Source organism: Folsomia candida, unplaced genomic scaffold, assembly GCF_002217175.1.
Source record: "Folsomia candida strain VU population unplaced genomic scaffold, ASM221717v1 Fcan01_Sc002, whole genome shotgun sequence".
NCBI lineage: Eukaryota > Metazoa > Arthropoda > Collembola > Entomobryomorpha > Isotomidae > Folsomia > Folsomia candida.
This window is the reverse complement of record NW_019091194.1, coordinates 930258-953174: the sequence shown is the minus strand read 5'-3', so window position 1 is coordinate 953174 and position 22917 is coordinate 930258. Positions and strand designations below refer to the sequence as shown.

Below are 22917 nucleotides of genomic sequence, written 5' to 3'. Positions count from 1 at the left end.
TCTGAATCTTAAATTCACAAAAAATAATTATTTAAGCATAATATCTTTTCAACAACTTTGAGCTGTATATATATTTTATTCATCTCATGGAACATAAATATTTGTATATATTTGTACGTACTGGAATTAGCGTCACAAAATAGTTACGCGTCTCGTACAATTTGAACTAGAGGAGACAGTAAACACAAGTTTCTCTTTACTTGAGAGAGAGAGAGAGAGAGCTCGACCATAAATAAATCAGGGATCAGATGTACAACTTGTCTCCTAATTAGCTAATTAATTAACGCATTGCATAGATAGCACAATAAATCTCGCCTTGAATATAAATAAATAGTTTCAAGTCGAAATATATAAAATTTCCGAGTAAATCTGCTTCAAAACAAATAGATTAGATTACTCGTATCACGGGAAAGGAACATACACATACTAAAATATCATACTCAACTACGACTTATAATTACAATCACCGATTCAAGTACATAAAATCTTAATCTTGTTGGTACTTATTTCTGGATTCTCTGTGGAGAAAGTTTTTCCTGGGATCTCGGTTTACAATCATGTCCTTTCCTCCGTGGTGGTAAGGATGCTGATAGAGGATCTTGTTCCCTGTGCTCGACGGCCCGGTTTCATCTTCACTGGAACTGAGAGTGATGCTAATTGGACCCACACCCAATCCTATAGAAGATTCGGAAATAATATGTTGTCGAGAAGATGATGATCCAACTTGAGTAAAATCCTAGAAATTGAGAAAATGCACCATTAATAAGAAATTCTGGCACAAAATTACTCAGGATCTGGTGATGTTAAGTGGATAATGGAATTACCTGAATGTCTTGAAAATGTCTTTGGTAATGAGACTCTTGGAAAACATTTTGAGTATTTGGTTGCTCGTGTTGATGTGAGGCAGAAGCTCGCTTGATCACAGTAACGTTAAAGGGTCGCTCACAATTCTCTTCTATATAGTCAACCAAATGCGGAGGGTGTTGGGTGAGAGAAATCTCCTGGTTTTGATACATGTCGCCCGATGATTCCAAAAGGGGCTGCATTACGCTATACGTGAGGGAAGAAGACGACTGGGTCTCATAATATCCCCCGTCATAGTTGGACGACACGTTTCTAGTCATAGATTCCTTGCTATTTTCTTGTTGAGACAAAGATTGAACGTAACATAATGGGGTTAGATCTTCCGAGATGAATTGCTGTTGTTGGTCGTAATTTAGACCGTTCGTTTCCATCGTATAATAGGAAGAGGTAGGTACAAGGTTTGATCCGTTAGAGTATGATGATGATCTCATCGAAGAGGAGGGTGGGAAGGAAGAATTGTTTCTCCTGTCGTACATTGAATCGGGGGGAGAGGACAAGGACAAATCTAAATATCCAGGGTCTATTTCAGAATCTGCAAGTTGATATTGGATCTGAGGAGGTTGAAAGTATCCTGGAGCAGCGGAGGCAGATATATCATAATTGTTGCCTTGAAAGGTAAAAGTGTCAGGATTTCCGGTCTGGTGGATATTGATTTGTTGATTAGTGGACATTACGTCTGAAAAGTTATTATCATTTTGATTTTCTTTGGAATTGTATGACACCTCATGCTCCGAATACTTTTTTGGGTAAGAAGGTTCCATTCGATTTGAATTATTCTGACCATAATTTCTACTGCTACTGATCCCAAGGGATTGACGATTTTGAAAGGATGACGACCTATCCCGGACTCTGTAGGCGATCGGATTGTTTAAATTGTTCAAATAGTTGATGTACTCTTGTCCGGGTGAGATATTCCGGGTTGGATAGGGGACCTGGAGGGATAGCGTGTTCGATGAGGGACTTTTGGGATGGTTATCATAATTAATATCGTCATCCAGCTCGGTGTTCGTCGTAGTGTCTTCATTGGCACGTTTATACTTCTTCCGGTGATGGTAGGGATGATTTTGTTGTTGAGACGATGTATTATTATTTAACGATGTCGATTTTGCCATCATAATGACTGATGTGGTGACACTTTTCGTTGGTGGGTAAGTTGTATCTTCTATGAGAGCCGTATGTGGAGTCATGGTTGTTGGTTGGACAGGAATTTGGGTACATTTGGGATCCAATAATGTTGTAATTTCTGGCATATTTTCTTCAATAGGAATTGACTGAAGTGAGGAATCTGGGTCTTCCGATACCGCTGCTGGTGGTGGTGATGAACTTTGCACTTGTGGATTTTTACGTTTTCTTGATTTTGGATTTTGTACAGTTGTGTTCTTCCTTTGTGACCGTTTTACTCTAGTCTTCGTCGTGTTTTGATTATTTTTTCTGCGATTACTTCTTCCCCCCGTCGTTCGTGGAGATTCGTCTATACCATTCAAGGAAGCTGGTGCTGATGGAATTTCATTGTCAGAACTTGCAGAGACGGAACCTGGTGCACTATCACTAAAGAGTTTAAATCGTTAAATATTCGCATAAACTAATATAATGATATGTTATCTGTTTAATTACTTACCTATCATTGCATTCGGAGGTTTTACTACTACTGGTATTCAACATATTAAAAGTTTCATGAGCTTCTTCCCTCGTTTGGTTGTGAGTAAGTTGCAGATGTCTGAGCAAATTGTCCTTTCGGCGAAACTGGTGTTCACAAGAGGGTAGAGGACAGGGCAGCATTTGTACGTCTCGATGTGTCATTGAGTGCCGTTGTAAATCCAACGCTCTCCTAAATCTCATGCGACACTTGGGACAGGGATAATTCCGCTCCGGTCCGTGACCGTGACTCTCTAAATGTACACGCATCGCTTGACTACTTTGATAAAGCTTGCCGCATTCTTGACAAAGATAACCCTTCTCTGAAACAAAAGTAAAAAAAAATGTAAATCAGTTTATTTTCCAGACATTAAAAAGTGTCAATTATTTGTTTTACCACTCTTATGGGTAAGCGCGTGGCGATTCAGACTGCTCTGACTAGTAAATTTCTTTTCGCACGCGTCGCAATTGAAAGGCGTGTCCCCCGTGTGGCTTCGAACATGAATGACCAACCATTCCTTGGTTGAGAACCGTTTATCGCAAATACTGCAAACGATGGCCTTAGAGGAATTGGGATCGTGCCCGATCGCGTGACGTTCCAGAGCGAATTTTGTGACAAACCGTTTACTGCAGATTGTACACTCGAAGGGTCGTTCTCCTAAAGTAAAGAAATTCCACGTTAATTTTAATTCATAAAGGTAGAATTAAGTAGAACAAACCTGTATGAACGCGTTGATGCTTTTGAAGGCTTGAACTCGAACTAAACTTTCCATCGCAGAGATCACACACGTAACAAGTATTTTCTTGTTGTCCTTTATTCGTCTTGCCTTTATTTCCCTTTCCCTTGGTTCGCCCTCGTTCTTCGTCGTCGTCATCTGATAGAGAAAGCGACCCCAATAAATACTTGTTTCTTGACACCCATCGTTTCGGTTTGGGTTTAGGAATTAGTGGTGGCCCCATTTGTCCGGTGGAGGTGAGAGTGCTCGGCTGTGTGGGAGTGGTGGTTGTGACCATAACCCTGACGAGAGGAGTAGGGGGAGGAGGAGGCTGTCCTTGAGAACATGTTGACGACGAGCCATAACTTACTGATGTTGATGGTGTTGGTGCTGGTCCATTTTCGCCATTAGCAGGAGCACCCAGGTTTATGAGATCGTCCCCTTTAATGAATGATTAATGATTAATAATTATGATATTTATGATGTTAATTCCATCCAGCTTGAAGTGTTTATTAACAAAAAATATTTACCATTTATCAAACCTTCTTCTAAATGGGTCAAGCTCGTCATCCTTCCTGCATCGACTGGTCACGTTTTCGTTGCTTTGTAATCGTGACCACACCCACCCACGCTAACTACGCCGTTTTCCAGTGTAAAATTGGATTTTTAAATCACACAAAAAGAAATTTTCTTTATCTAAAAAAAATATCAAAATCCAAATCTCAGGAAAAACGGTATTCGGCCTCAATCCATAACAGCGCGAGTTGAGCTAACACAGCTCACGTTTTCTTTACACTTCACAAACGGATGACAGACAGAAGTTGTCGTTTTTTTAAATTCCGAATTAAAGTTATTTTACGAAAACATTAAGTTAATTTTGAAACAGTATAATAACGATTAAGAGTCTTGTTTCAAGTAGAAGCAAATCACAAAAGCAAGAAGAATGAATCCATTAACGTAAGTAAAGTTTTTATTAAGTTAATTAATTACAAGGTCGAAATATCTACTAAACAAAAATCGTCATCAATCAATCCTCTACGAGTGAAAGTCGTAGTACGCCGCTCTAAAAACAAAGACCGAAAATGCCACCCCACTTAATTGCAAGATGGCTAAAACCACCCCGAAAATTATGATAAATGTCCCCCAGTCCGTTGAAATTTTGTTGAAACATCCATTTTCTTCGCCTAAATATGCAGAGTCTGTGGTCCTTTGTCCCGAAATGCAATTCGGGTCGTCTGCAAATTCCAAGAGTTCGCCCCGATTTCGAATAAAGTTTGGGTTAATTTCATCTGCTTTGGTATTCGATGACATCAAAATGCTCTCATAGATTTGGTTGACTTCTCTAAAATTTGTGATATTGAGGCGACAGCACGCCTCCGGAATTTGCTGGTGGCTGAGATGTCTTCGATCATAAACGGGGGCGAAATCTGCATCGCTATTAATTCCACAGCAGTTATGTTCAATCATTAAATAGTCCATGATCACCGTTAGCCTTGTCCCTGGACCGGTAGGGTGTGGATCTGGGTTGTAGTGGGATTTTATTCCTTCGGTGAGGTAGGATTTTATGTCAGGCTGAAATGCATAGGAAATTTGTTATCTTATTACTTAAAATTCATAAATCAAGCGAACCTTAAACAGGAAAAAGTAGAGGCACACACCACCCACTTCCGCTACAAATACGAGCCCTAACACCACGCCAAATAGGGCAACAAGACATCTCGAGTCCTTTATTGCTCCACAATACCCGATAAAACTCAGGATGAAGAGTAGCCCCCCGATGAAAATGAGGAGAAAGCTTATCGGATCAGTGAAACCGTGAAGGTGGAGGAATCCATCGTCGTCACTGGTTGACTTATTCTTCTGATCAGCATCATCCTTAAACGGCTGGTCATTATGATGTCCCGTGGGGGAGAGTTTTAGTATTTCGGTCAGATTTGATAATGAAATCACCCTATCGATTATGGTCTCATCGGTCAGAACGTAAATCCCAAATCCAATCAGGGCAAGGGATAAGATTAGGAAGACCAGGTTGATCAGAAGAAAGGGTAGTTTTACCAGATTCATTTTAAGAGACTGAGATAAGACACAAGAAAATTTTGGAATGCAAATATTCCAGGAAATAGCTGCAGTCTTGGTGTATAAAAATAGGAGGAAAATTATAGTTTTAGGAATTTCCTAGTGAGTATTTCTGACTGCCATTTCCGTATCATTTGTGGTTATTTTTTGTGGTTTTGATGGGACTTGTCCATTTGAATTTACTATACAAATAATGACTTGTTATTCTTTACAACGTTTCAGAAATGTCAGAAACATTGCCAAACTGAGTGAGCGTGAGCTCAAATATAACGATGGGAAGACTTCCTGGCATGACGAGTATCGCGATTCCGCCTGGATATTTATAGGCGGCTTGCCTTATGACCTGACCGAGGGGGATATCATCGCCGTTTTCTCACAGTACGGAGAACCCGTGAATCTCAACCTGATTCGTGACAAGGTGACCGGAAAGTCGAAAGGGTTTGGATTCCTGTGCTATGAGGATCAGAAATCGACTATTTTAGCAGTAGATAACTTTAACGCGATCAAGGTATGCACGTGCTAAAAACTAGTCAAGATCAAGATAAATTGACTGATGCATAAAACTTCTCATGCTATTTTCGTATCCAGATCTCGGGACGAACTATTCGCGTGGATCACGTCAAAGATTACAAACCGCCCAAGGATTCAGATAAATTGGACGATGTGACTCGAAACCTGCACATTACGGGGTGCGGTCCTGGCGTCCAGCTTCCCGGATTAGAACCACCCCCGTCAAACAGCAGTATTAAGAGAGAGCGAGGCGATGATGACGATTACCTCCTTCCTTACGAACCAATTAAGAAGATCAAAAAAGAGGAAAGAGACGCTGTTCCGAAGAAGAAGAAACGTGACGATGAGAAAGACATCAAAAAAGCTAAAAAGGCCAAGAAGGATAGAAAACACAAAAAATCCAAGTCTAAGAAATCTAAAAAATCTAAAAACTCGTCATCTTCTAGTAAAAACAAGAAGAATAAAAGGAAGGAAAGTAGCAGCAGTGGTAGCAGCAGTGACAGTGAATCTGATTCTAGCAATGAAAGCGAGTCCGATCGTAACCGAAGAAAGAGAAAGTAATAGTCTAGTTTGTCATTAGTTATTATTTTTTATCGTTATTTAATTGTACAACACTTTTAAAACTATTTTGAAATTTTGTAAGATTGAATACATAGTTGACTATTTTCTCGTATGAAGTACATTAAAGCGGTCACCGTACACAAAGGAATTTATTCAATTGTAAATTTTTTTAATTAATATCCTTATGTATGCATGTACGTGTATTGTGTACGTGTGTGTAGTACTTGCGTAATTTATTTGTCGTGTGCCGTAAATCATAGTTCGATTTTGGCAATTGTTCTCCATTCTCAATTTTTACGAGAAAATATTTAGTTCATTGATAAACCGCACTTACATAAATTTGGCATAAATTGCATTGCATGCATGCGAATATGAGGCTGCATAATGCGTACATGCAAACATAAAATTAGTACAAAATTGCACAGCGTGCAAAACTATTGGCTGCATTTGTGAAAAATTCATATCGCCAGCAAATTGCTCTAATTCCCATTCATAGATCGCACATCCGATTCTGATAGTACTCGAAGAGCACATTTCAGAATCAGAACTGCTCAATTATATATATATATCACCTTTTCATTATAATGCCTAATCTTAAATTTAGCAAATAAAATTGGTACAAAAGTTTATGAATTTACGTATAAACATTTTTTTACATATGATTCTTGAATACAATCCGTCTTGAAATTTATTACACTCTACGATGTAAAATTGCAAATTAGAAATTATGATAGATTCTCTATTATTTATTAGCACTTGTATAAAAAGCGATTCTGAAAAAATAATGAAAATATTGCAGGTTTTTGCCTGTATCATTTCATACCGGCTTCGAAGTTTGACATGATCTCATGATGTGGGAAAAGTTGAACATAAATAAAATAATACTGAAAAGTGAAAATATCAATTTTTGTATTGAAATTGTCAAAATTTTCTTTACCATCCCATCGGTACCTATTAAAAATGACACTGATTCGCCAACTTATCCGTAAGTGGTTCTTGTATTATTAATTCATTTGATCTTTTTGCACAATGCAACTTATCACGAATTATCTACTTTAACACTTCCTTTTAAAATTTCTAAATTCTGATCAAATTATTTCAGGTATTCCTCACTTACAATCAACCTCCAAGACCACAATTAGCCGGTCTTTGTTGTCATCAAATCCTACAAAATCCTTCTGTATTCATCATAAAAATGTCAGGAGGACGTTATCATCATCCCCAATATCCGGCAGTACATCTAGTCACCAAAGATATCAACATTCTCAAACGATAGCCACCCCTCTCGACTCAAACCCTATAGATTTCAGTGGATCTTTGGGTTTTAATGATGGACGTGGTGGCGGAAATAGTGGTCACACTGCGGAGGAAGAAGCTGCCTCCGAGGAAGAGGAACGATTTAAAGGGGATCTGCTAGAATTAGCGCTTACCCACGTTTCTACTTGTGGGTGGAGTACGGAAGCGATTTCAAAAGGTAAGAAAACATAAAAATGATACAATTTATTTTATTTAAACTCGGAATAATTAGGAAGACTTGCTAAGCATTATTTATTGTAATTATTTTTAGCTGCTGAACAAGCCGGCTTATCCTCCGCGGCAGGATCTCTATTTACTGATGCGGACCTCGTCCATTACTTCATTTCTAAAAGTAATCGTCAACTCGAGGAGTATGTGTCGTCCAAGAAGGGCGATGATGCCACGGCACCTCTAACTCTGCAGCACGCCTTGGAATGCAGACTGCGAAAAGTTGTCCCATTTGCGCCCACGTATTCGGAAGCAATCGCCATCATTTCTCATCCACAACATCTCCCAAAGTCGGTCAAACTCCTTATGGAAATTTCAGATAGTATTGCGCACCACGTCCTTAAGGATTCTTCGGCGGATGTAAGTAATTATAATTACAGCTCGTGATAATTAAGTTAAGCAAGCTAATTTGCATACTAATTTTTATATTCATTCAGCTCAACTGGTACTCGAAGCGGATGGGAATCGCTGCAATCTTTGTCTCTACCGAGCTCACCCTGGTTCAAGACGGGTCGGAGGGTTATTTGGAAACGTGGAAGTTTTTAGAGAGGAGGTGCCAAGAGTTTGACAAGTATGGGAAAGGTCAACTAAATCCGATGGGAGTCCCACTTCCGGAATTGTTACACGTTGGAGTCACTACGTTTATGAATTTGATTGGACGAAATGCTAAGAGATGATGATGAGTATTATACAAAAAATACGTAAATATTTAGTATATAGGAGGTATGCATGACGGATTCGTACCATCAATTAATTATTTTATTGGACATGTTCTTCAAGACAATAAAATCATTTTCCTAGTATTACTTGTTGGCACCCTGCCTGGTCTTCTTGTGTGTATCATGTATGTAACTCTCTCTGCATGGACGATTTGTGCATGTTGACCTATTTCTGCAATAATTGTTCTTCCTCGATGTGGGGTCGCATCTCATAACAGAACATGCATTTTTCATGAATCCAGGTGGTCAATTCTGGATATATTCCATTGTTTTCTAATCTATTTTATACCCAAAACCTGTCATTATTAGTTGCACATTTACAGGATGCAATAACGTTCCGTCCAGAATAATTACCAATAATTCACGTACCAATTCCATTAAGTTAGTTTTTCTGCTTGCAATATTTTATTTTTATTTTTCATAAACAAAATGCTTCGCCCTGTTCTAGTAACTTTTCTCGTCATCCAGGTATTTACGCATTTTATTATTTTAGGACATATAAGGACATATAAATTTAAAAGATTTTTAACCGAATATTTTAGACCATAACAGGAAATATACTTCCGAAAAATGGGCGAACGTTCACCTCCCAAGTCTCCTGGGAGGGACAGAACATGCTGGCAAATAATCTACAGTTTTTATGCAGTTTCAAATCTCAGGACGGTTCGGACTGGACTCAAGCCTTGCAGGATTCGATTTTGGCCCAAATTTCTAATCCTAAGGACAATGCGGATGACTACGCCATGAAGAAAACGCTAACAGAGGTAAAAATTACGATATATACTAATTCTAATTTTTAAAATTACTTAAAAATTTGAACCACCTTTTTTATTATAGAATATCATCACTAACGCCATGTCAAACTGCGACTCGGTCGATGTCATCCTTTCCGACCAGCCGGAGAAAGGATGGCGACAAGCGGCGGACACGAATTACATCGAAAACATTTTGCAGAACCTTTTTAGCGGAAATATTCGCGGAATTATCCAATCTTACACGGGCCGAAGTACGGAACGCGTCTCGACCACGGTATCAGACATCTTTAGATCACTCCTCACGAATATCAGCACCATGAGGAGTGGCATTACCAGTCTAGGCAGTCTTATGGGGCGTGGTGGTGCAAATGCTACGACAGAAGCTACCAATAATAAAGTAAAAGTGTAAATTTCATGTTATGCCTACTAATTAAACCACATTATTTATTAATTTATTAATGAACGTCGAACCGTAATCATTTAACGAGACAATTATTTATTGACTATTAACGAATAAATATGTACATGTTCATACTCTCTGCATGGATTTTATTAATGGTGCATGTGTGTACCAGTAATAAAAGAAGTATGTACATAATTCACTTGTTGCATGGATTTGCTAATATTTATTCAGTTTTCACATATCTACAGATTTTGGAGAGCAGTGCTCCTATAATTATTGTTGCATCCATTTATCGAATTACATATAGTATGCCGTTCAAACAATTGGATATACAATTGGATGTACTTAAAACACTTATCTCCATCATAACATAATAGCATTTATCTTGAAATTAGACTATGACCATGTAATATTTTCCAGTGACATTTTTGACAATTTTTGTTATTGCAGGCAGATTTCTGTTATTCTATGGCAGATTTATATACATGTCAGATTTTCAGGATTTTCATATGCATACATATAGTCAAACTAAATCATGAGACTGTTTAGTCATGAAATTCTTCGTCTCTCTGGTGTACAAATCTATGCACATCAACAAGATCAACAAAACCCTTATAACAAAACCATAACAAAACGATCCTTTTACCGTCGTAAACACAAAACATGTCGTCGTAAACAATACAACCATGAGATTAAGAAAGTGATGACGACGCTTCTTCCGTCACGTAAAGCATACTTTAATTTTAGGTTTATGTACTCACGTGGATGTTAAATTGTGTACATCCTCCATCCTTCCCAAACATTCTAACCCTTTCTTCATCATTCGGAATACCAATACGCCATGCACAATCTGTTGCGTAATAGTGTTCGTGCTGCACAAATTGTGCATGGAAATCTCTACCATTACAGTTACATAAATCTTAACTTCAAGCATGGACCAGGATGACGCATCTTCCTTAACCGATGAATCACGTCATTAATTTCTTGGAATTTAAATGTTATGATTTTGCAATGTGATTCATTCATGAGTTCTCTCGAAAAAAAAACGTCTTCTGTGTTACAGATAAAACATGGTTCAAACTTAAAAGTTAAATAAAGTAATGTATTTTGCAGTTTATTACTATACAGTTTGAGACAGTTTAATTCCAATGGCTAAGAATTTTGGGTTTAAAAACCCTTTCGAACTTTAAACAATAAAATGTTTATTTTGGGTCAAAATCAGGTCAAGTTTCTGAGCCAGGCAAGGGTAGAAATGTATTTATAACTCGTTTATCCAGTTGTCCAAAACCAATCTGCTTGGGTTTAGGTATATAATAATAACTGGTTATGCTTTAAATATGTATCTTGGTTGGTTTCATGTACCATAATAAGTTCATGAGCTATCACTCCGTCCCCATGAATAAGGATAACTGACTGAGTAAATCCCAACACAATGTGTACCCAAATAACTATCTATCTACAGCAATAAATAGATTGTATAAGCGCTGGAATTTTATGGAAAAAACTGTTGGAGACAGGACAACAGACCAACCTCGTGAAACTGGTTAATTGATGAGACCTATAACCTTCATTAGTTAAAGTTAACACAGATGTATATATATACACTTAAATAGTTTGCATGAACATCCAATAACTGCATGCATTCGCTGTACCTATACTAACGAGTCCACATTACAGCAAATAAGGTAATAACCCCCATTATCTTATTTAAGGAAGTAGCGTCACAATGTGCATACATACATTTAACTAAATGCCTTAATAATTAAGTACAAGTTCAAGTTAACAATTGGCATGTTCATAAAGCGTGTTGCCCAAATAAACCCACAATTAAAATCCAAATCATCCAACGTTCTAAAACTACGTCGTCGCCGTCCCCATGACTTCGCGAGAAGAAAAATCTTACGTGTAACGCCACGACATCATTTGTCGCCATGCCCCTAATATTATTGGAGGGATTAATTCTTCCCAGTGGCGACACCATGTCGCCCCACAAAATTTACAATTTTTAATTCCCCACCCCCCTCATGATGTCCTTCTCCTCTTCAAAAATTCTGAAAGTTTCTACCAAAATGCATCCTCGTACCGGCCCTCCCCTCGCAAAAAGTACAGATAAAGATACTCGTGTGCTTGTCTTTTGACGACGTGACGTCACTTTTGGCCCCTCTGGTGGTGGACGATGGTGGTGGTGGTTCTGAAGGTAGGTGGGATATTGCATCAGCCTTCATAAAATCAGCCTTATTCACTCTCTCAAAGCACAACAGAATACACACAAAACAGAAAATATTCCTCAAATTGTTTGAAATTTCCTAAAAAACTTCGAATCTAACACAATTATTTTGTCAAAAACCTATAAAATGTTGAAAGTGTTTTCACTAACGTGGATAAATCGATAAAAAGAATCGGTCTCTGAAGGAGAAGAAAGTGAAAAGCAGTAAAATTAATCAAGTTTTAACGTGTCGAATTATGCATCTGCTGATTTCTCATCTTTTCATAGGATCAGTATTAGAGAACAATAACAATAATAATTATAATGTCCCAAGTTGTCCCTTGTATGCCCCCACCCAGTTTTTTTATGAGAGAAAAGAACGACAAATATTTCCTAAAATGGTGGGATCTCAAGTTATCAAAGGAGGTGATTATCATCACGATATATGTTACAGCAGTGGTAGGAGCAGCACTTTGTTAGAATTAGAAGAAGAAGAATCTACGTCGCCTGCCCCCTCTCCGATAATGATGGCGACAGACTGTGATGTTCACCAGCGGCTATTCGCCGCCGTTAGTAATAAGGAGGACCTTTGTGATGGTGTAGTAGTAGGAGATAACCCTGTTAAAGAGGAAAGCGTCGTCGTCGCTAATAATAGTTCACCTTCTTTGTGTAAATATAAATCTCGTAAACGAACAATGTCCTCTTCTTCCAAGACGTCACTTTCCGACGGGGAAGATGACGACGTGGTCTCCAACCCTGGACCGGACTCGGACTGGGAGGATATCGAAGAAGATAGTGATGATGATAGTACAACTGAAGACGAGGAAGACGCCGTGGATGGGTGTTGTCGACCTGGCGCAATGGCGGATGATGACGACGAGGACGATGATTGTATCATGTTTCGTGACGATGCTGAGCCGTTTTCCTTTACCTGTCTCCAATCTACGACAACTTGTACGACGTTGTCGCCAAAACAGCCTTCTAGTCTGACAAAATTGAAGGGGTTGAAAATCAGAGCGTTTGGGATTGGATTTCTCTGTAATGGTGAGTCTTTTTTTTACTTTGATTGATTATATGTAAGAAAATATGGCAATTTTATGTCCATATTATATGAAATTCAATATGTATGAAATTGTCATGCATGCTGAATGGACGCTTGGCTCCAGTCATATTTTTCACATTTAAAAAGTACCATTCAGACGCCTTAAACAGAGCAAGATGAATTGAAAATGCGTCTTAAAAATAATTTTGACTGCATTTAGTAAATGTATGAAATGTTAACTAGACTAATAACAAATTGACAACTTTTGCAGGAGTCGGTGGAGTTGGTGGAGGACACTGCTGGATGACAACGAAATTGGCCGAGGGGTGCAACAAGCTAAGCAACAATAAAAAACCTACTTCCGTACCTGAAACTCTTCTCGAAGAAGAAAACATTGACCACGACGCCGTTTTTTCAGAAAGGATGCGGAAGGTAATAAAATAAAATAAAATAAAATAGAATATCGATTTTACTGGAAAATTACGTCACATCGTTAAAACAAGCTCAATGTGAAAGAGGGCATTGATTTTTGTGACGTTGTGTGTCGTAAAATGTTATTATTTTGCATCATCATTATCGTCCTCTTGTAAACCTGCCTTGTCATTGCAGGAATGATTATGCAATTTAGTAATTCCTCATGGAATCTCATGTCTCGTGACATGCTTACAAAAACATATTCAATTAATCATTTTCCCTTTGATTTCCAGGTTCAGTTCAAAGATGAGGCAGACTTGGTACAAATCATAGAATTTGAAGATGACCCCCAAGCCCGAGAGGATCGTTCCTACTGGAAGTTCTTCTTCATAAATCAGGCCCGTTTTAAGGATAGAATTTGCCAAACGGAAGAAGCTCTCGGAAATATTTTTAGTCTGGCACACCGAGACAAGGTTTACACGGAGCGGATCCTACCATTTCAACAAAACCATGAAATAGGAGGAGAAATTCAAAATAGGTCGGGTGGAGAACTAATTAAATTATCTCGACATTCCTGTATAGAAGATTCAACGACTAAATGAATTGTAATTAAATTAGCGCGATAATTAATTATACAAGTCGATTGAATGCTAAGCACAATTCCCTTTTGTTTGTATGATAATAATAATAGCGCGTAATAAATATTTTATATTAATTTTATAATTCGATGAGTAGTAACTTTCTAATCTTTACTTATGACATAAGGTGCGTAATATTTTTAGTTTCGTCGATTTTATTCATTTCGTAAAAGTTAATTCACCTATATTTAGTGGCTAATAGATAATTTGTGCAAATTCGGGAATTTGTCACACTTATGCTATTACTTTTATCCTACATATTTCATCTAGTGTGCTGGTCACGCTTAGAATAAAATAAAATTAAACATATAAATAGTTAGCATAAAATTAAGATACATACCAACACGATAATAGGTCATCTGGCAGACTATCGTTTAAATTTTGTCCACAATTCAGTTATTATCTGTGATTAATAATTATTTAAATCTAGATAATAAGCATATCGTTTTATCCTAATTTTGTACTCCATCCAACCATTGATTGGTTGCAATTAATAAAGTAAAGTATAAACTTTACAAATATATGCGAATCCTTTTTGTCAACTTTAATTGCCAATCATCAATTTAACTTTAACTGCTCCCAAAGACCACATATTCATAATCGTGACTAGAGATCTCTAAAATATATTTCAGCATATGTATATGTATACGACAAAAAGTTGAACTTGTCCAACCCGTCTCATCAACTGCACCTTTTTATCATCAATTACACAATTACACCTTGATTTTACACCATAAATATCAATACTTGATTCTACACAGGTGAATACTCAACAAATACATACAATTGCAATTGCATTATCTGTAACTGGAGTACATACGTAGCGTGAATATGTACCTCGTATGATACGCGATTTTAGATCAGAGAATGTCATTCCGAGTCCTTGACCACCTGTGCTGTTTTTTACCCCTCAGTCAGTCTTAATTGCTACATTACAGCATGGCAAGATTTACTAATTAAATACCATCTGCATAAACATAAACGGATTACAAAAGAACAACAACTGCATAAAATATTAACCTCGAATTGTCTCGACATGGATAAATACGACTGAATCACTGTACTCTGTCATCCAGCTAAAACTGGGCTGATTTAGATTTCAATGCGTAAAACCGTTAAAACAACAATCGTATGGAAATATTTAACGCATAAACAACAAGTCTCTCAGTCATAATAATAACTAGTTTGTTAAATAGTCCTATTCTGGGCGGTGATGGGGTCATCTCATCGATTGGTTAATTGTTGATTCGGAAAATTTCCGCAGTTGGAAATTGGATTAAAAAGGTTCCCCATAAAACTGGGAGGAGAAGAAAATCATGTCGTCAGTGAGAGATACTTCGGAAGGAGGAGAAGAATTAGGTCGGGACATTAACGAGGACAATAACCAGTTCTTAGCTGCAATAATGGAAACTTCGTACCGTTCTGGGGACATTGTTTCAACGGAGGAACGCCGTCTCACCCTTGCCTATGAAGGCCTTATTCATCCCCCCGTAAATCTCCTCTCAGATTATGGCCCGATTATTGAAATTTTGGATTTGTCGCATAATTCGATTTCGTAAGATTTCAAAATTCATGTTTAAAAAAATCCAGACATTTACAAAAAAAAACTGTTCGAAAATTAGTCCGACCGAGAAAAATTCGGTCTTAAAACTCCACAAATTTCCAGGAATTTGGACTTTCTGTCTCACTTTTCCTCTCTCACGACTCTGATTTTGGACCACAACTGCGTCTCTGAAAATTCTGCTTTTCCGCCACTCCCACTTCTGAGCACGCTCTGGTTGAATAACAACCTCATCTCGAACCTCCACCCCTTCATTCCGCTGCTTGGGAGGGGCTGTGGACGGCTGAGGACGTTGAGCTTGATGGGGAACGAGGGAGCCCCCAGCTATCTGAATGGAGGGACGTATTACCAGTACTTGCAGTACCGTCTCTTTGTCATCTCCTGGATGGAAGAGTTGGAATATTTGGATGATCGTCAGGGTATGTCAAAGGTCACATAGTTGTGTTATATTTTACACTTTGACGCAATAAAATAATGCAATTTTGATGTTTGCATGACAGGAATTTGTACATATTTCTAATCAAAAACTCCGTTTCTTCTTTAAATAAAACGTTGCAACTGAATTTAGGAATTTTCTAACAAATTTTTTGACTCAAACAATTTTGTGCAGTTTGCTCGATAAGAATTTGTATATATTTCTAATCAATCAACTCATTAAAAAATACATGCTTCAACTTTTTGAATTTTGTAATAAATTAAAATTTTCTGACTCAAATATTTGTATATAATTTTGTACAGTGACGAACGATCAACGTCAAGAAGCGACGCGACTTTATGGGCGAAAATTGATCCGATCTTTGAAACAATCTCTTCAACTTTACACTCCTTCCGAAGTCATGCGACGATTTCGGACCCTGTTCACCAACAAATTTCCCAGATTTGGGGACAACACGACAAACAGAACCGGAAATAATGAAGACGAAGCAATCGAGACCTACTTCGGAGAAGGGATCCAAGTTCAAGAAATGGGCGTTTCCGGTCTGTTTATGTCTGACTCGTCCTCCGCCGCGTCTTCGTCAACGTCTCTAAATCATCTCGGGGGGTCGGAAAACTCGTCGTTTGACCCGGACCCTTCTATACGCGGAGTCAAGTATAGAGGCACCGTGGGGAAAAATCTTGTAATTTAGATACGTTTTAGCTTATAGATTTACTGACTCAGTAATATTTTTAATTTTATTACTGAAATTTTGGTACTGTTATTTTTTAATAAAGATTTCGCACTTCATATGAATTCTTAAATTAATGAGATGCTCATTTTTGCATACTCGCAAAAATTTTACATTTTAATGCATCATATTTCTTTATGAAGTAATTAGTCCAAAACTCTGAACAGAACAACAACTCTTGCATAATATCTTTTTCACGTGCTTTTATTCTCTGAACTGAACAAACCGTTTATAAAACCTGATATATTTCACCTATAGATTGTCACTTCACTTTTCATCTAAGCAGCATAATGTAGCAGCATTACGAACAGAACAACCGAACATATGTGACAGCTTAATAGATATGTATAAATATCCTTTAAAAAAATTAGCAAGTAATTAATTCCCATATATGAAATACTTACATTAACAGTTCTTGGTATTAATAAGTTACAGATTTTCACAATATTGTCCTCGTATAGAGATAAGATATTTTTTATAAGGTTAAAGAGAAGCATATAAATTCATGGAAGACTAGAAATTACGTAACCTTTTTAATAGTTCTTAATTCACTTATTATTTTCTTGTTCTACATACATAGCGTTGCACAATATCACAGTTTCATTAAAATTAGTAGGATAGTTAGTTAGTAGGCTGATCTGGTATTGAATGAAGGAGTAGGAGAACAAGTCAAAATAAATCGGAGAAAGTGAAGCCTCACGGTATGGTCGGTCTGGATGGGTTACAAATGAAGTGAAAATCTCTTTGATGTACAAATCTCCGCAAAATATATAAATTAAATATACTAAGAACAAACTACAAGGACGTAAATTAAGTATGTATTTCGAACGTGTTTAGGTAGTCACTATTAATTAATTAATAACTATTTCGTCTCTCCAGTATAAGCAATCTATAGTCTGTTGATATTGCAAAACAAGGGGCAATATCTCTCCCAAATTCAGTCAAAACTCGGCCGGCAAATTAACTACAGCTACAAATAATTCTGAACAAATGTCATTCGAGTGGTTAACATTAATTACTGGGAATGGAACAGGATAAATATGCGAGCCTCTATTATTTTGTAATCCCTCTACTGCAGTACTGATGGACCAGCTACGGCATCTGTACCGGGATCGACACTTTCCAACGGGATTTGGTCCACCGTCATGGCGAGTTTAGCTCTGAGACAAATCATCGTTTCAAGTGAAGCAGTGATGAAGGCTTTGTCAACCATGGCTCGTGGGATCCAAGCAGGAATCTGGAGATCCACGTCCAACACCCACTGGAACGTGGTGCGACACGGCTGACCATCCACTGGACTCAGGACAAATCCCATCGTTCCGTTGAACGCTCTATGAGAAACAATACATATGTAAATTTCTCCAGAATTTTCATAAGTGCTAATTCATACCTTGTAATTTTTGGCTGTTTCGGTTTCGCTGGATGTTTCACTGATTCCGAAGCCAAGATGTGTATCCCATCTGGACATATTTTATGGTGTCGCAGTGTAACAAAGTCTCGAGGCGACACAGCCCCTCCGGCGCCCTCCTTGCTGACTTGGTAACTCACATCCGTGCTAGGTCCGAGTCGCTACATCAAATCAATAATATTAGTTACACACGTGCTCCTATGTATAATCTAACAAAACTCACCTGAATAATTTCACACTGTGTCACAGCAGGATTCCAACGCGGCATGTATTCAAACCTTTGAAACAGTTCGAACGCAACTTTAGCAGGTGGTGCGGTCAACGTTCCCTAAAAAACACAGCATTACTTTTAACTAGTACAATAACTCGTCACAAAACACAAGAAATTGCCTACCGAAATCATAAACACTTTTCTGGGAGACTTTAGAATAAAAACGCTATCTCCATTATCCGAGGTTTTCTCTAGAACCCAGCCCGACTGTTGGACACGAGCTAGCAGTTTGTCCGACATCGTGGGAGCCTGTTGAATCCATAACTTGCACTGGAAACAACAAAAAGAATAATTAGTGATTACTTTAATGATATAGTTAATAGTTATTGAGTCTGTATGTACCTCTGGCGATTCTGGGAGTACGTTATTCGCCTTATACAGCCGCCTCGCCCTTTTTTCCATCGACTCGGTCTCTGAATCCTCATCATCCGAGGTCATTGGTGACTCCGGGAGGGAGAAAAAATCCGCCGTGGATGCTGGATAGCTTCGTTGAATGGGCACGTTTTGAGCAATTTGTGATACGGAACGTCCCAGCCAAGTGATGACTCGTTGACTCTCTCCTCCAACTCCACCCGATGATTGCCCTAAAGAAATTTGTAGAGAAAGAACCGTGCCAAATGATTTTATTTAAAGTATAATCAATTCACGATTCAATTAGAGATAACTTGCACGGATTTCAAAAGATTTCATTTTTTTCTCTAAACCATCTCATTTACAAGTCTAATTTTGTGACGGGGGTTAGAATATCAATCAGTTCCGAGTTAACTAAAGGTGACGTGGGTTACAATAATGAATTACAAATCAGTATCTCGGTTCCACTGACCTAACACATTTTTAGTGCTGATATCCATATCACTACTTTAATCTAGAGGTGTGTATGTCATGTGTCGCGAGGTTTGAATAGAAGGTCAAAGTCATATGCCATCTTACAACTAAATAAATTACAGCAGTTTTGTAACCAAAGTTTACATACTTGCGTGAAACATGGCGGCCTGGATTTCTTGTGGAATGAGACGAAAGTCAAAGAACCAGGCTTCAGACCAGGAAAGGACAAAACTTGATAGGATGAGCATCACTGGATACGTTGCATTGTTCAATGTGTCCCACTGCAAAAAATTATATATTTTAAATCAATTGAGAAATGTGTAAATCCAAACAAGATGATTTATGACTTACATGAAACAAAAATACTTTGACAAGGAGGAAAGCGCATGTCAGAGCTGTAGTCAACTAGATAATTAGACAAAATGTAAATACCCATTTAAATTCGACAATTAACAATAATTTAGCATTACGGCAACAGGAAGCCAATGATGACACCTCAAAAGGGCGTAAAATAAGAGGAGGAACACGAACCGAATTCCGGCACACATCTACATAGATTTTTGTTATTATAATAATAAATAACCCAATATTAGATTAATATATGATCTTCCTAACCACAACATCGAAAAGTCGAAGTTCAAATTTATATTGCAAGACTTCGGTCTCGAAAGCATCAAATATAGACGTTGCACCTTTAGCCTGAAAATTTTTTTTAGATTCATCACCCTCCATTTACGTTGATAAATACATATTAATGTCAAGAGCTCTGAACGGAGAATAATTTGAGAATAAATTGTATTGCTTTTGACAGCAAACGTTATCTTGTTCAGAGAGCGATGTTTAAAAATCAACAGTAATCAATATTTACTCACAAGAATTATAGAGAGCACCCAGAGCAGAATTGTGAAGAGGAGGTCGAACGTGACTAAAAGGCAAAAGAATCGACGCACGGGGGATAAATGTCGCCCAGTCTGCGTCCCAAGGAGAACATCTTCCGATGGAATCACATAAGCCGAGTATCCCTCCATCATAATGGATTGGAAAAAGTGTAGGTAATTTATAAGGCAATAAGTTAAGTTAGGAATGGATTAATAGGGACAAATCTCGTCCTAGAAATAGTGGCGTTGCTACTCCAACTACTTGTTCTCCGTCATATAAAATTGTAACCCATTCTGTCGAAAAAAGCCTCCGGTGACGAATGGTGACTGTTTCAAATTGAATTGGTTTTTTGGTGGTTCGTATTTAAATTCATTTTATGTGATTTAGGAGAAGATGTCGTCTTCATGCCCACCACCTGCACACACAGAAAGGTAACTCCTTACTAAATACATAAATTTGCCAATTAATTAGATAATCAATAATTAATAGTAATTTTAGCTGTATATTTTTTACCAATATAAGACAACGAAAGTGTCCACTTTAATCAATCTTTTATGTAGTAGAGTTCCAGTTCATTAACGCTATCTGCAAATAGAAAACCAAATTACAGTTAGTATAAATTAGAATAATTGAAAGTCATCACGTGGTGTGATTCATACATCGTCAAAAATACAAATCGCCAGACATTTACCGTTTTATCCAATTCTAACCATCTTGTTTAAATATTAATAGGAATTATAATTATAATCTACATATAAATGAGTATAGATTTATAGATTCACACTCTAAGTCAAAAGCTGTTCTTTTCTTTTTCCACTAACGTGTATTCGTATTATTCAATAATAACTGGATGCAAAGAGATCAATTATACTAGAAAAACATAACATTTTGTCGAGATAACCACCACCACTAATAATAAATCCTTATCAATAAATCAACAAATAACACTAAAATTAAAATGAATGACTCATCTTCCTCTTCCTCTACAAACAATTAAATTACTACCCATTCCTTTCTCTTCCACACTTTCACCCTGCTTCAAAATATCTCAACAAAATACTTACCGTGTTCAAATATTTGGAAAAATTCTTCAAAATTTTGACAATCTCGAAACAACTCAAAAATTTGATTTCTTTTCTTTGTCAATTCAGCAGTTGAGTTGAGTGCGTCTTGATTTGAAAGTAAACATATAAATTTGAACGTGGCGGGGAGTTGTCTCATTTATCCCCACGTGACGATCACCGGTGTCGGCGTGCTACTCACACTTTTCTCACACACAAAGAACACGGAAATAATCCATCGTCATTTATCATCAGTCGTCATTAAAGTTAATTAATTGACTATTTTTGTGTGATTAATCTTGTTTTCGATAAGCTGGTGGAAGGAGGAGGAGTGTATCTCTTGTTAGTGTAACTATAATATGGTAGCAATTGGAAAGAAGGAAGAAATGGCTAAAGTTGAGACCAAGAAACCTACAATCTCCGATGGCGATTCTGCCACCGATTCCGACTCTGATGGATCAGATATCCCAGAATTGGAAGATAACACTGGAGCCGTGGCTGGGGGAGAGGGCAAGGAAGGTCTCATTCCGGTCAGTTCAACATATAGCATATAATAATACAAACAAATACAAAATAATGATAAAATGGTTACTTATAATGTTGTTTTTTATCGGTTGTTTTAGGGAATGGGAGCTGATGACCTTATCAGCAAGGTGAAGCAAAGCCGCGGGGAGAAGAAGGCGAGGAAAATTATGAGCAAGTTGGGGCTCAAGCAGGTAAAGATTTAATAATGGAGTATGAGATGAGTGCGAGTTTAAATAAATTGTGAATTGTATATTAATAATGCTCATAATTTTAATGCTAGATTACCGGTGTTAATCGTGTCACTATTCGCAAATCGAAAAATATTTTGTTCGTCATCACCAAGCCTGACGTGTACAAGAATCCTGCCAGCGATACGTACATCGTCTTCGGAGAGGCAAAGATTGAAGATCTCAGTCAGCAAGCTCAAATGGCTGCGGCTGAGAAATTCAAGGTATGCATATAACACCAAAGTTGTCCAAAAAAAGTACATAATAAATAAGATGATTACTTATCACTAATAAATTTATCTTATCCTAATTAGGGACCCGAAATGCCCTCTGCTTCCGAGCTGAACCCCGCCTCTACCCTGGCCAGTACGATCCAAGAAGAGGACACGGACGAAGAAGTGGATGCCTCTGGCGTGGAGGAGAAAGACATAGAGCTGGTCATGAGTCAGGCCAACGTCTCGAGGGCCAAGGCCGTCAAAGCCCTCAAGAAAACGGAGAACGACATCGTCAACGCCATTATGGATTTGACGATGTAGCAGTAACCCATGAATTTTTCTATCCCCCTTGTTTTTTGGTCGAATCTTGCACAAAAGAATTGCTTTTTGACTCGGCATCTTTTTTTTGTAAACCTTTCCCCCATTTACAACTTTCTCAGTAATTAATTTCTTGTGTTTATTACAATTGTCGAGTTTAAAAATTCTGCTTAAGAATAATAGTTTCTGTTAATGTACGTCCCTCCTTCTTCTCTTGCAGTAGTCCTTACCGCCTCGTATCAAAACTATATACATATTTCCTAGATGATGATAATAATAAGCGAAAAGTGCAGCATTTTGTAAAATAAATGCAATGTGAGAATACCGTCTGCTGTATATGTACCTTTCTGTCCACGAGTGGGAAAACATTGTTGGAATAAAATTGTTCTATGCAATCC

At 37.7% G+C, this 22917-nt stretch overlaps 9 protein-coding genes across 13 annotated transcripts; 6 read left to right on the top strand and 3 right to left on the bottom strand.

Annotated features, from left to right (window-relative positions):
• Positions 1 to 41: 41 nt before the first annotated feature.
• Positions 42 to 3983, bottom strand: LOC110843681. The gene is made up of 6 exons (XM_022089694.2): positions 3746 to 3983; positions 3219 to 3656; positions 2897 to 3157; positions 2483 to 2822; positions 825 to 2412; positions 42 to 736 (listed from the first exon to the last, which is right to left on the bottom strand). The coding sequence occupies exons 1-6, from the start codon at positions 3783 to 3785 to the stop codon at positions 488 to 490; spliced, it is 2916 nt and encodes a 971-aa protein (XP_021945386.1). The 5' UTR covers positions 3786 to 3983; the 3' UTR covers positions 42 to 487.
• A 29-nt stretch (positions 3984 to 4012) lies between these two features.
• On the top strand, positions 4013 to 6510 carry LOC110843694 (RNA-binding motif protein, X-linked 2). Its single transcript, XM_022089717.1, has 3 exons — positions 4013 to 4172; positions 5514 to 5799; positions 5880 to 6510. Exons 1-3 carry the CDS (start codon positions 4159 to 4161, stop codon positions 6360 to 6362), a joined length of 783 nt encoding a protein of 260 aa, XP_021945409.1. The 5' UTR covers positions 4013 to 4158; the 3' UTR covers positions 6363 to 6510.
• Positions 4166 to 5294, bottom strand: LOC110843691 (tetraspanin-18). Its single transcript, XM_022089712.2, has 2 exons — positions 4845 to 5294; positions 4166 to 4787 (listed from the first exon to the last, which is right to left on the bottom strand). Exons 1-2 carry the CDS (start codon positions 5277 to 5279, stop codon positions 4251 to 4253), a joined length of 972 nt encoding a protein of 323 aa, XP_021945404.1. The 5' UTR covers positions 5280 to 5294; the 3' UTR covers positions 4166 to 4250.
• A 677-nt stretch (positions 6511 to 7187) lies between the features above and the next one.
• On the top strand, positions 7188 to 8692 carry LOC110843692 (ubiquinone biosynthesis protein COQ9-B, mitochondrial). Its single transcript, XM_022089715.2, has 4 exons — positions 7188 to 7347; positions 7465 to 7836; positions 7930 to 8246; positions 8324 to 8692. Exons 1-4 carry the CDS (start codon positions 7323 to 7325, stop codon positions 8561 to 8563), a joined length of 954 nt encoding a protein of 317 aa, XP_021945407.1. The 5' UTR covers positions 7188 to 7322; the 3' UTR covers positions 8564 to 8692.
• Positions 8693 to 8823: 131 nt separating this feature from the next.
• Positions 8824 to 9962, top strand: LOC110843696. Its single transcript, XM_022089719.2, has 3 exons — positions 8824 to 9073; positions 9148 to 9369; positions 9443 to 9962. Exons 1-3 carry the CDS (start codon positions 9035 to 9037, stop codon positions 9767 to 9769), a joined length of 588 nt encoding a protein of 195 aa, XP_021945411.1. The 5' UTR covers positions 8824 to 9034; the 3' UTR covers positions 9770 to 9962.
• A 1578-nt stretch (positions 9963 to 11540) lies between these two features.
• On the top strand, positions 11541 to 14149 carry LOC110843688. Its single transcript, XM_022089709.2, has 3 exons — positions 11541 to 13013; positions 13283 to 13443; positions 13719 to 14149. The coding sequence occupies exons 1-3, from the start codon at positions 12227 to 12229 to the stop codon at positions 14025 to 14027; spliced, it is 1257 nt and encodes a 418-aa protein (XP_021945401.1). The 5' UTR covers positions 11541 to 12226; the 3' UTR covers positions 14028 to 14149.
• Positions 14150 to 14944: 795 nt separating this feature from the next.
• LOC110843693 lies at positions 14945 to 16855 on the top strand. Of its 2 annotated transcripts, XM_035848295.1 has the most exons (4): positions 14945 to 15192; positions 15260 to 15618; positions 15730 to 16043; positions 16363 to 16855. In XM_035848295.1, the coding sequence occupies exons 2-4, from the start codon at positions 15380 to 15382 to the stop codon at positions 16749 to 16751; spliced, it is 942 nt and encodes a 313-aa protein (XP_035704188.1). In that variant the 5' UTR covers positions 14945 to 15192; positions 15260 to 15379; the 3' UTR covers positions 16752 to 16855. The 2 variants fall into 2 exon arrangements, with proteins under 2 accessions (XP_035704188.1, XP_021945408.1); XM_022089716.2 differs by having other exon boundaries at positions 14946 to 15618.
• A 121-nt stretch (positions 16856 to 16976) lies between these two features.
• On the bottom strand, positions 16977 to 21374 carry LOC110843687 (stAR-related lipid transfer protein 3). 4 transcript variants are annotated; one of them, XM_022089707.2, is made up of 12 exons: positions 21238 to 21374; positions 20687 to 20758; positions 20167 to 20615; positions 19910 to 19993; positions 19765 to 19842; positions 19646 to 19699; positions 19443 to 19575; positions 18812 to 19053; positions 18593 to 18739; positions 18422 to 18526; positions 18181 to 18359; positions 16977 to 18121 (listed from the first exon to the last, which is right to left on the bottom strand). In XM_022089707.2, exons 3-12 carry the CDS (start codon positions 20323 to 20325, stop codon positions 17860 to 17862), a joined length of 1443 nt encoding a protein of 480 aa, XP_021945399.1. In that variant the 5' UTR covers positions 20326 to 20615; positions 20687 to 20758; positions 21238 to 21374; the 3' UTR covers positions 16977 to 17859. The 4 variants fall into 4 exon arrangements, with proteins under 4 accessions (XP_021945399.1, XP_021945397.1, XP_021945398.1 ...); XM_022089705.2 differs by having other exon boundaries at positions 20167 to 20588; XM_022089706.2 differs by lacking the exon at positions 21238 to 21374 and adding an exon at positions 20865 to 20883 and having other exon boundaries at positions 20167 to 20588.
• A 73-nt stretch (positions 21375 to 21447) lies between these two features.
• LOC110843695 (nascent polypeptide-associated complex subunit alpha) lies at positions 21448 to 22914 on the top strand. The gene is made up of 4 exons (XM_022089718.2): positions 21448 to 21764; positions 21858 to 21950; positions 22040 to 22210; positions 22301 to 22914. The coding sequence occupies exons 1-4, from the start codon at positions 21594 to 21596 to the stop codon at positions 22520 to 22522; spliced, it is 657 nt and encodes a 218-aa protein (XP_021945410.1). The 5' UTR covers positions 21448 to 21593; the 3' UTR covers positions 22523 to 22914.
• Positions 22915 to 22917: the final 3 nt, after the last annotated feature.

Excerpts from the sequence above, each read along its gene's own strand:
- LOC110843681 (XM_022089694.2), bottom strand. The coding sequence starts at position 3,785 with ATGACGAGCTTGACCCATTTAGAAGAAGGTTTGATAAATG. Across the intron at positions 2,413-2,482 it reads ACCTCCGAATGCAATGATAG|TGATAGTGCACCAGGTTCCG; the intron begins GTAAGTAATTAA and ends TAAACTCTTTAG. Across the intron at positions 737-824 it reads GACATTTTCAAGACATTCAG|GATTTTACTCAAGTTGGATC; the intron begins GTAATTCCATTA and ends CTCAATTTCTAG.
- LOC110843694 (XM_022089717.1), top strand. Across the intron at positions 5,800-5,879 it reads ATAACTTTAACGCGATCAAG|ATCTCGGGACGAACTATTCG; the intron begins GTATGCACGTGC and ends TTTCGTATCCAG.
- LOC110843691 (XM_022089712.2), bottom strand. The coding sequence starts at position 5,279 with ATGAATCTGGTAAAACTACCCTTTCTTCTGATCAACCTGGTCTTCCTA. Across the intron at positions 4,788-4,844 it reads TCTACTTTTTCCTGTTTAAG|CCTGACATAAAATCCTACCT; the intron begins GTTCGCTTGATT and ends TATGCATTTCAG.
- LOC110843692 (XM_022089715.2), top strand. The coding sequence starts at position 7,323 with ATGACACTGATTCGCCAACTTATCC. Across the intron at positions 7,348-7,464 it reads ACTGATTCGCCAACTTATCC|GTATTCCTCACTTACAATCA; the intron begins GTAAGTGGTTCT and ends AAATTATTTCAG. Across the intron at positions 7,837-7,929 it reads TACGGAAGCGATTTCAAAAG|CTGCTGAACAAGCCGGCTTA; the intron begins GTAAGAAAACAT and ends AATTATTTTTAG.
- LOC110843696 (XM_022089719.2), top strand. The coding sequence starts at position 9,035 with ATGCTTCGCCCTGTTCTAGTAACTTTTCTCGTCATCCAG. Across the intron at positions 9,074-9,147 it reads TAACTTTTCTCGTCATCCAG|ACCATAACAGGAAATATACT; the intron begins GTATTTACGCAT and ends CGAATATTTTAG. Across the intron at positions 9,370-9,442 it reads TGAAGAAAACGCTAACAGAG|AATATCATCACTAACGCCAT; the intron begins GTAAAAATTACG and ends TTTTTATTATAG.
- LOC110843688 (XM_022089709.2), top strand. The coding sequence starts at position 12,227 with ATGCATCTGCTGATTTCTCATCTTTTCATAGGATCAGTATTAGAGAAC. Across the intron at positions 13,014-13,282 it reads GATTGGATTTCTCTGTAATG|GAGTCGGTGGAGTTGGTGGA; the intron begins GTGAGTCTTTTT and ends CAACTTTTGCAG. Across the intron at positions 13,444-13,718 it reads TTTCAGAAAGGATGCGGAAG|GTTCAGTTCAAAGATGAGGC; the intron begins GTAATAAAATAA and ends TTTGATTTCCAG.
- LOC110843693 (XM_035848295.1), top strand. The coding sequence starts at position 15,380 with ATGTCGTCAGTGAGAGATACTTCGGAAGGAGGAGAAGAATTAGGTCGG. Across the intron at positions 15,619-15,729 it reads TTGTCGCATAATTCGATTTC|GAATTTGGACTTTCTGTCTC; the intron begins GTAAGATTTCAA and ends ACAAATTTCCAG. Across the intron at positions 16,044-16,362 it reads ATATTTGGATGATCGTCAGG|TGACGAACGATCAACGTCAA; the intron begins GTATGTCAAAGG and ends AATTTTGTACAG.
- LOC110843687 (XM_022089707.2), bottom strand. The coding sequence starts at position 20,325 with ATGATGGAGGGATACTCGGCTTATGTGATTCCATCGGAAGATGTTCTC. Across the intron at positions 19,994-20,166 it reads GGGTGCTCTCTATAATTCTT|GCTAAAGGTGCAACGTCTAT; the intron begins GTGAGTAAATAT and ends AAAAATTTTCAG. Across the intron at positions 18,527-18,592 it reads GAAAAGTGTTTATGATTTCG|GGAACGTTGACCGCACCACC; the intron begins GTAGGCAATTTC and ends TGTGTTTTTTAG.
- LOC110843695 (XM_022089718.2), top strand. The coding sequence starts at position 21,594 with ATGGTAGCAATTGGAAAGAAGGAAGAAATGGCTAAAGTTGAGACCAAG. Across the intron at positions 21,765-21,857 it reads GCAAGGAAGGTCTCATTCCG|GGAATGGGAGCTGATGACCT; the intron begins GTCAGTTCAACA and ends CGGTTGTTTTAG. Across the intron at positions 21,951-22,039 it reads GCAAGTTGGGGCTCAAGCAG|ATTACCGGTGTTAATCGTGT; the intron begins GTAAAGATTTAA and ends TTTTAATGCTAG.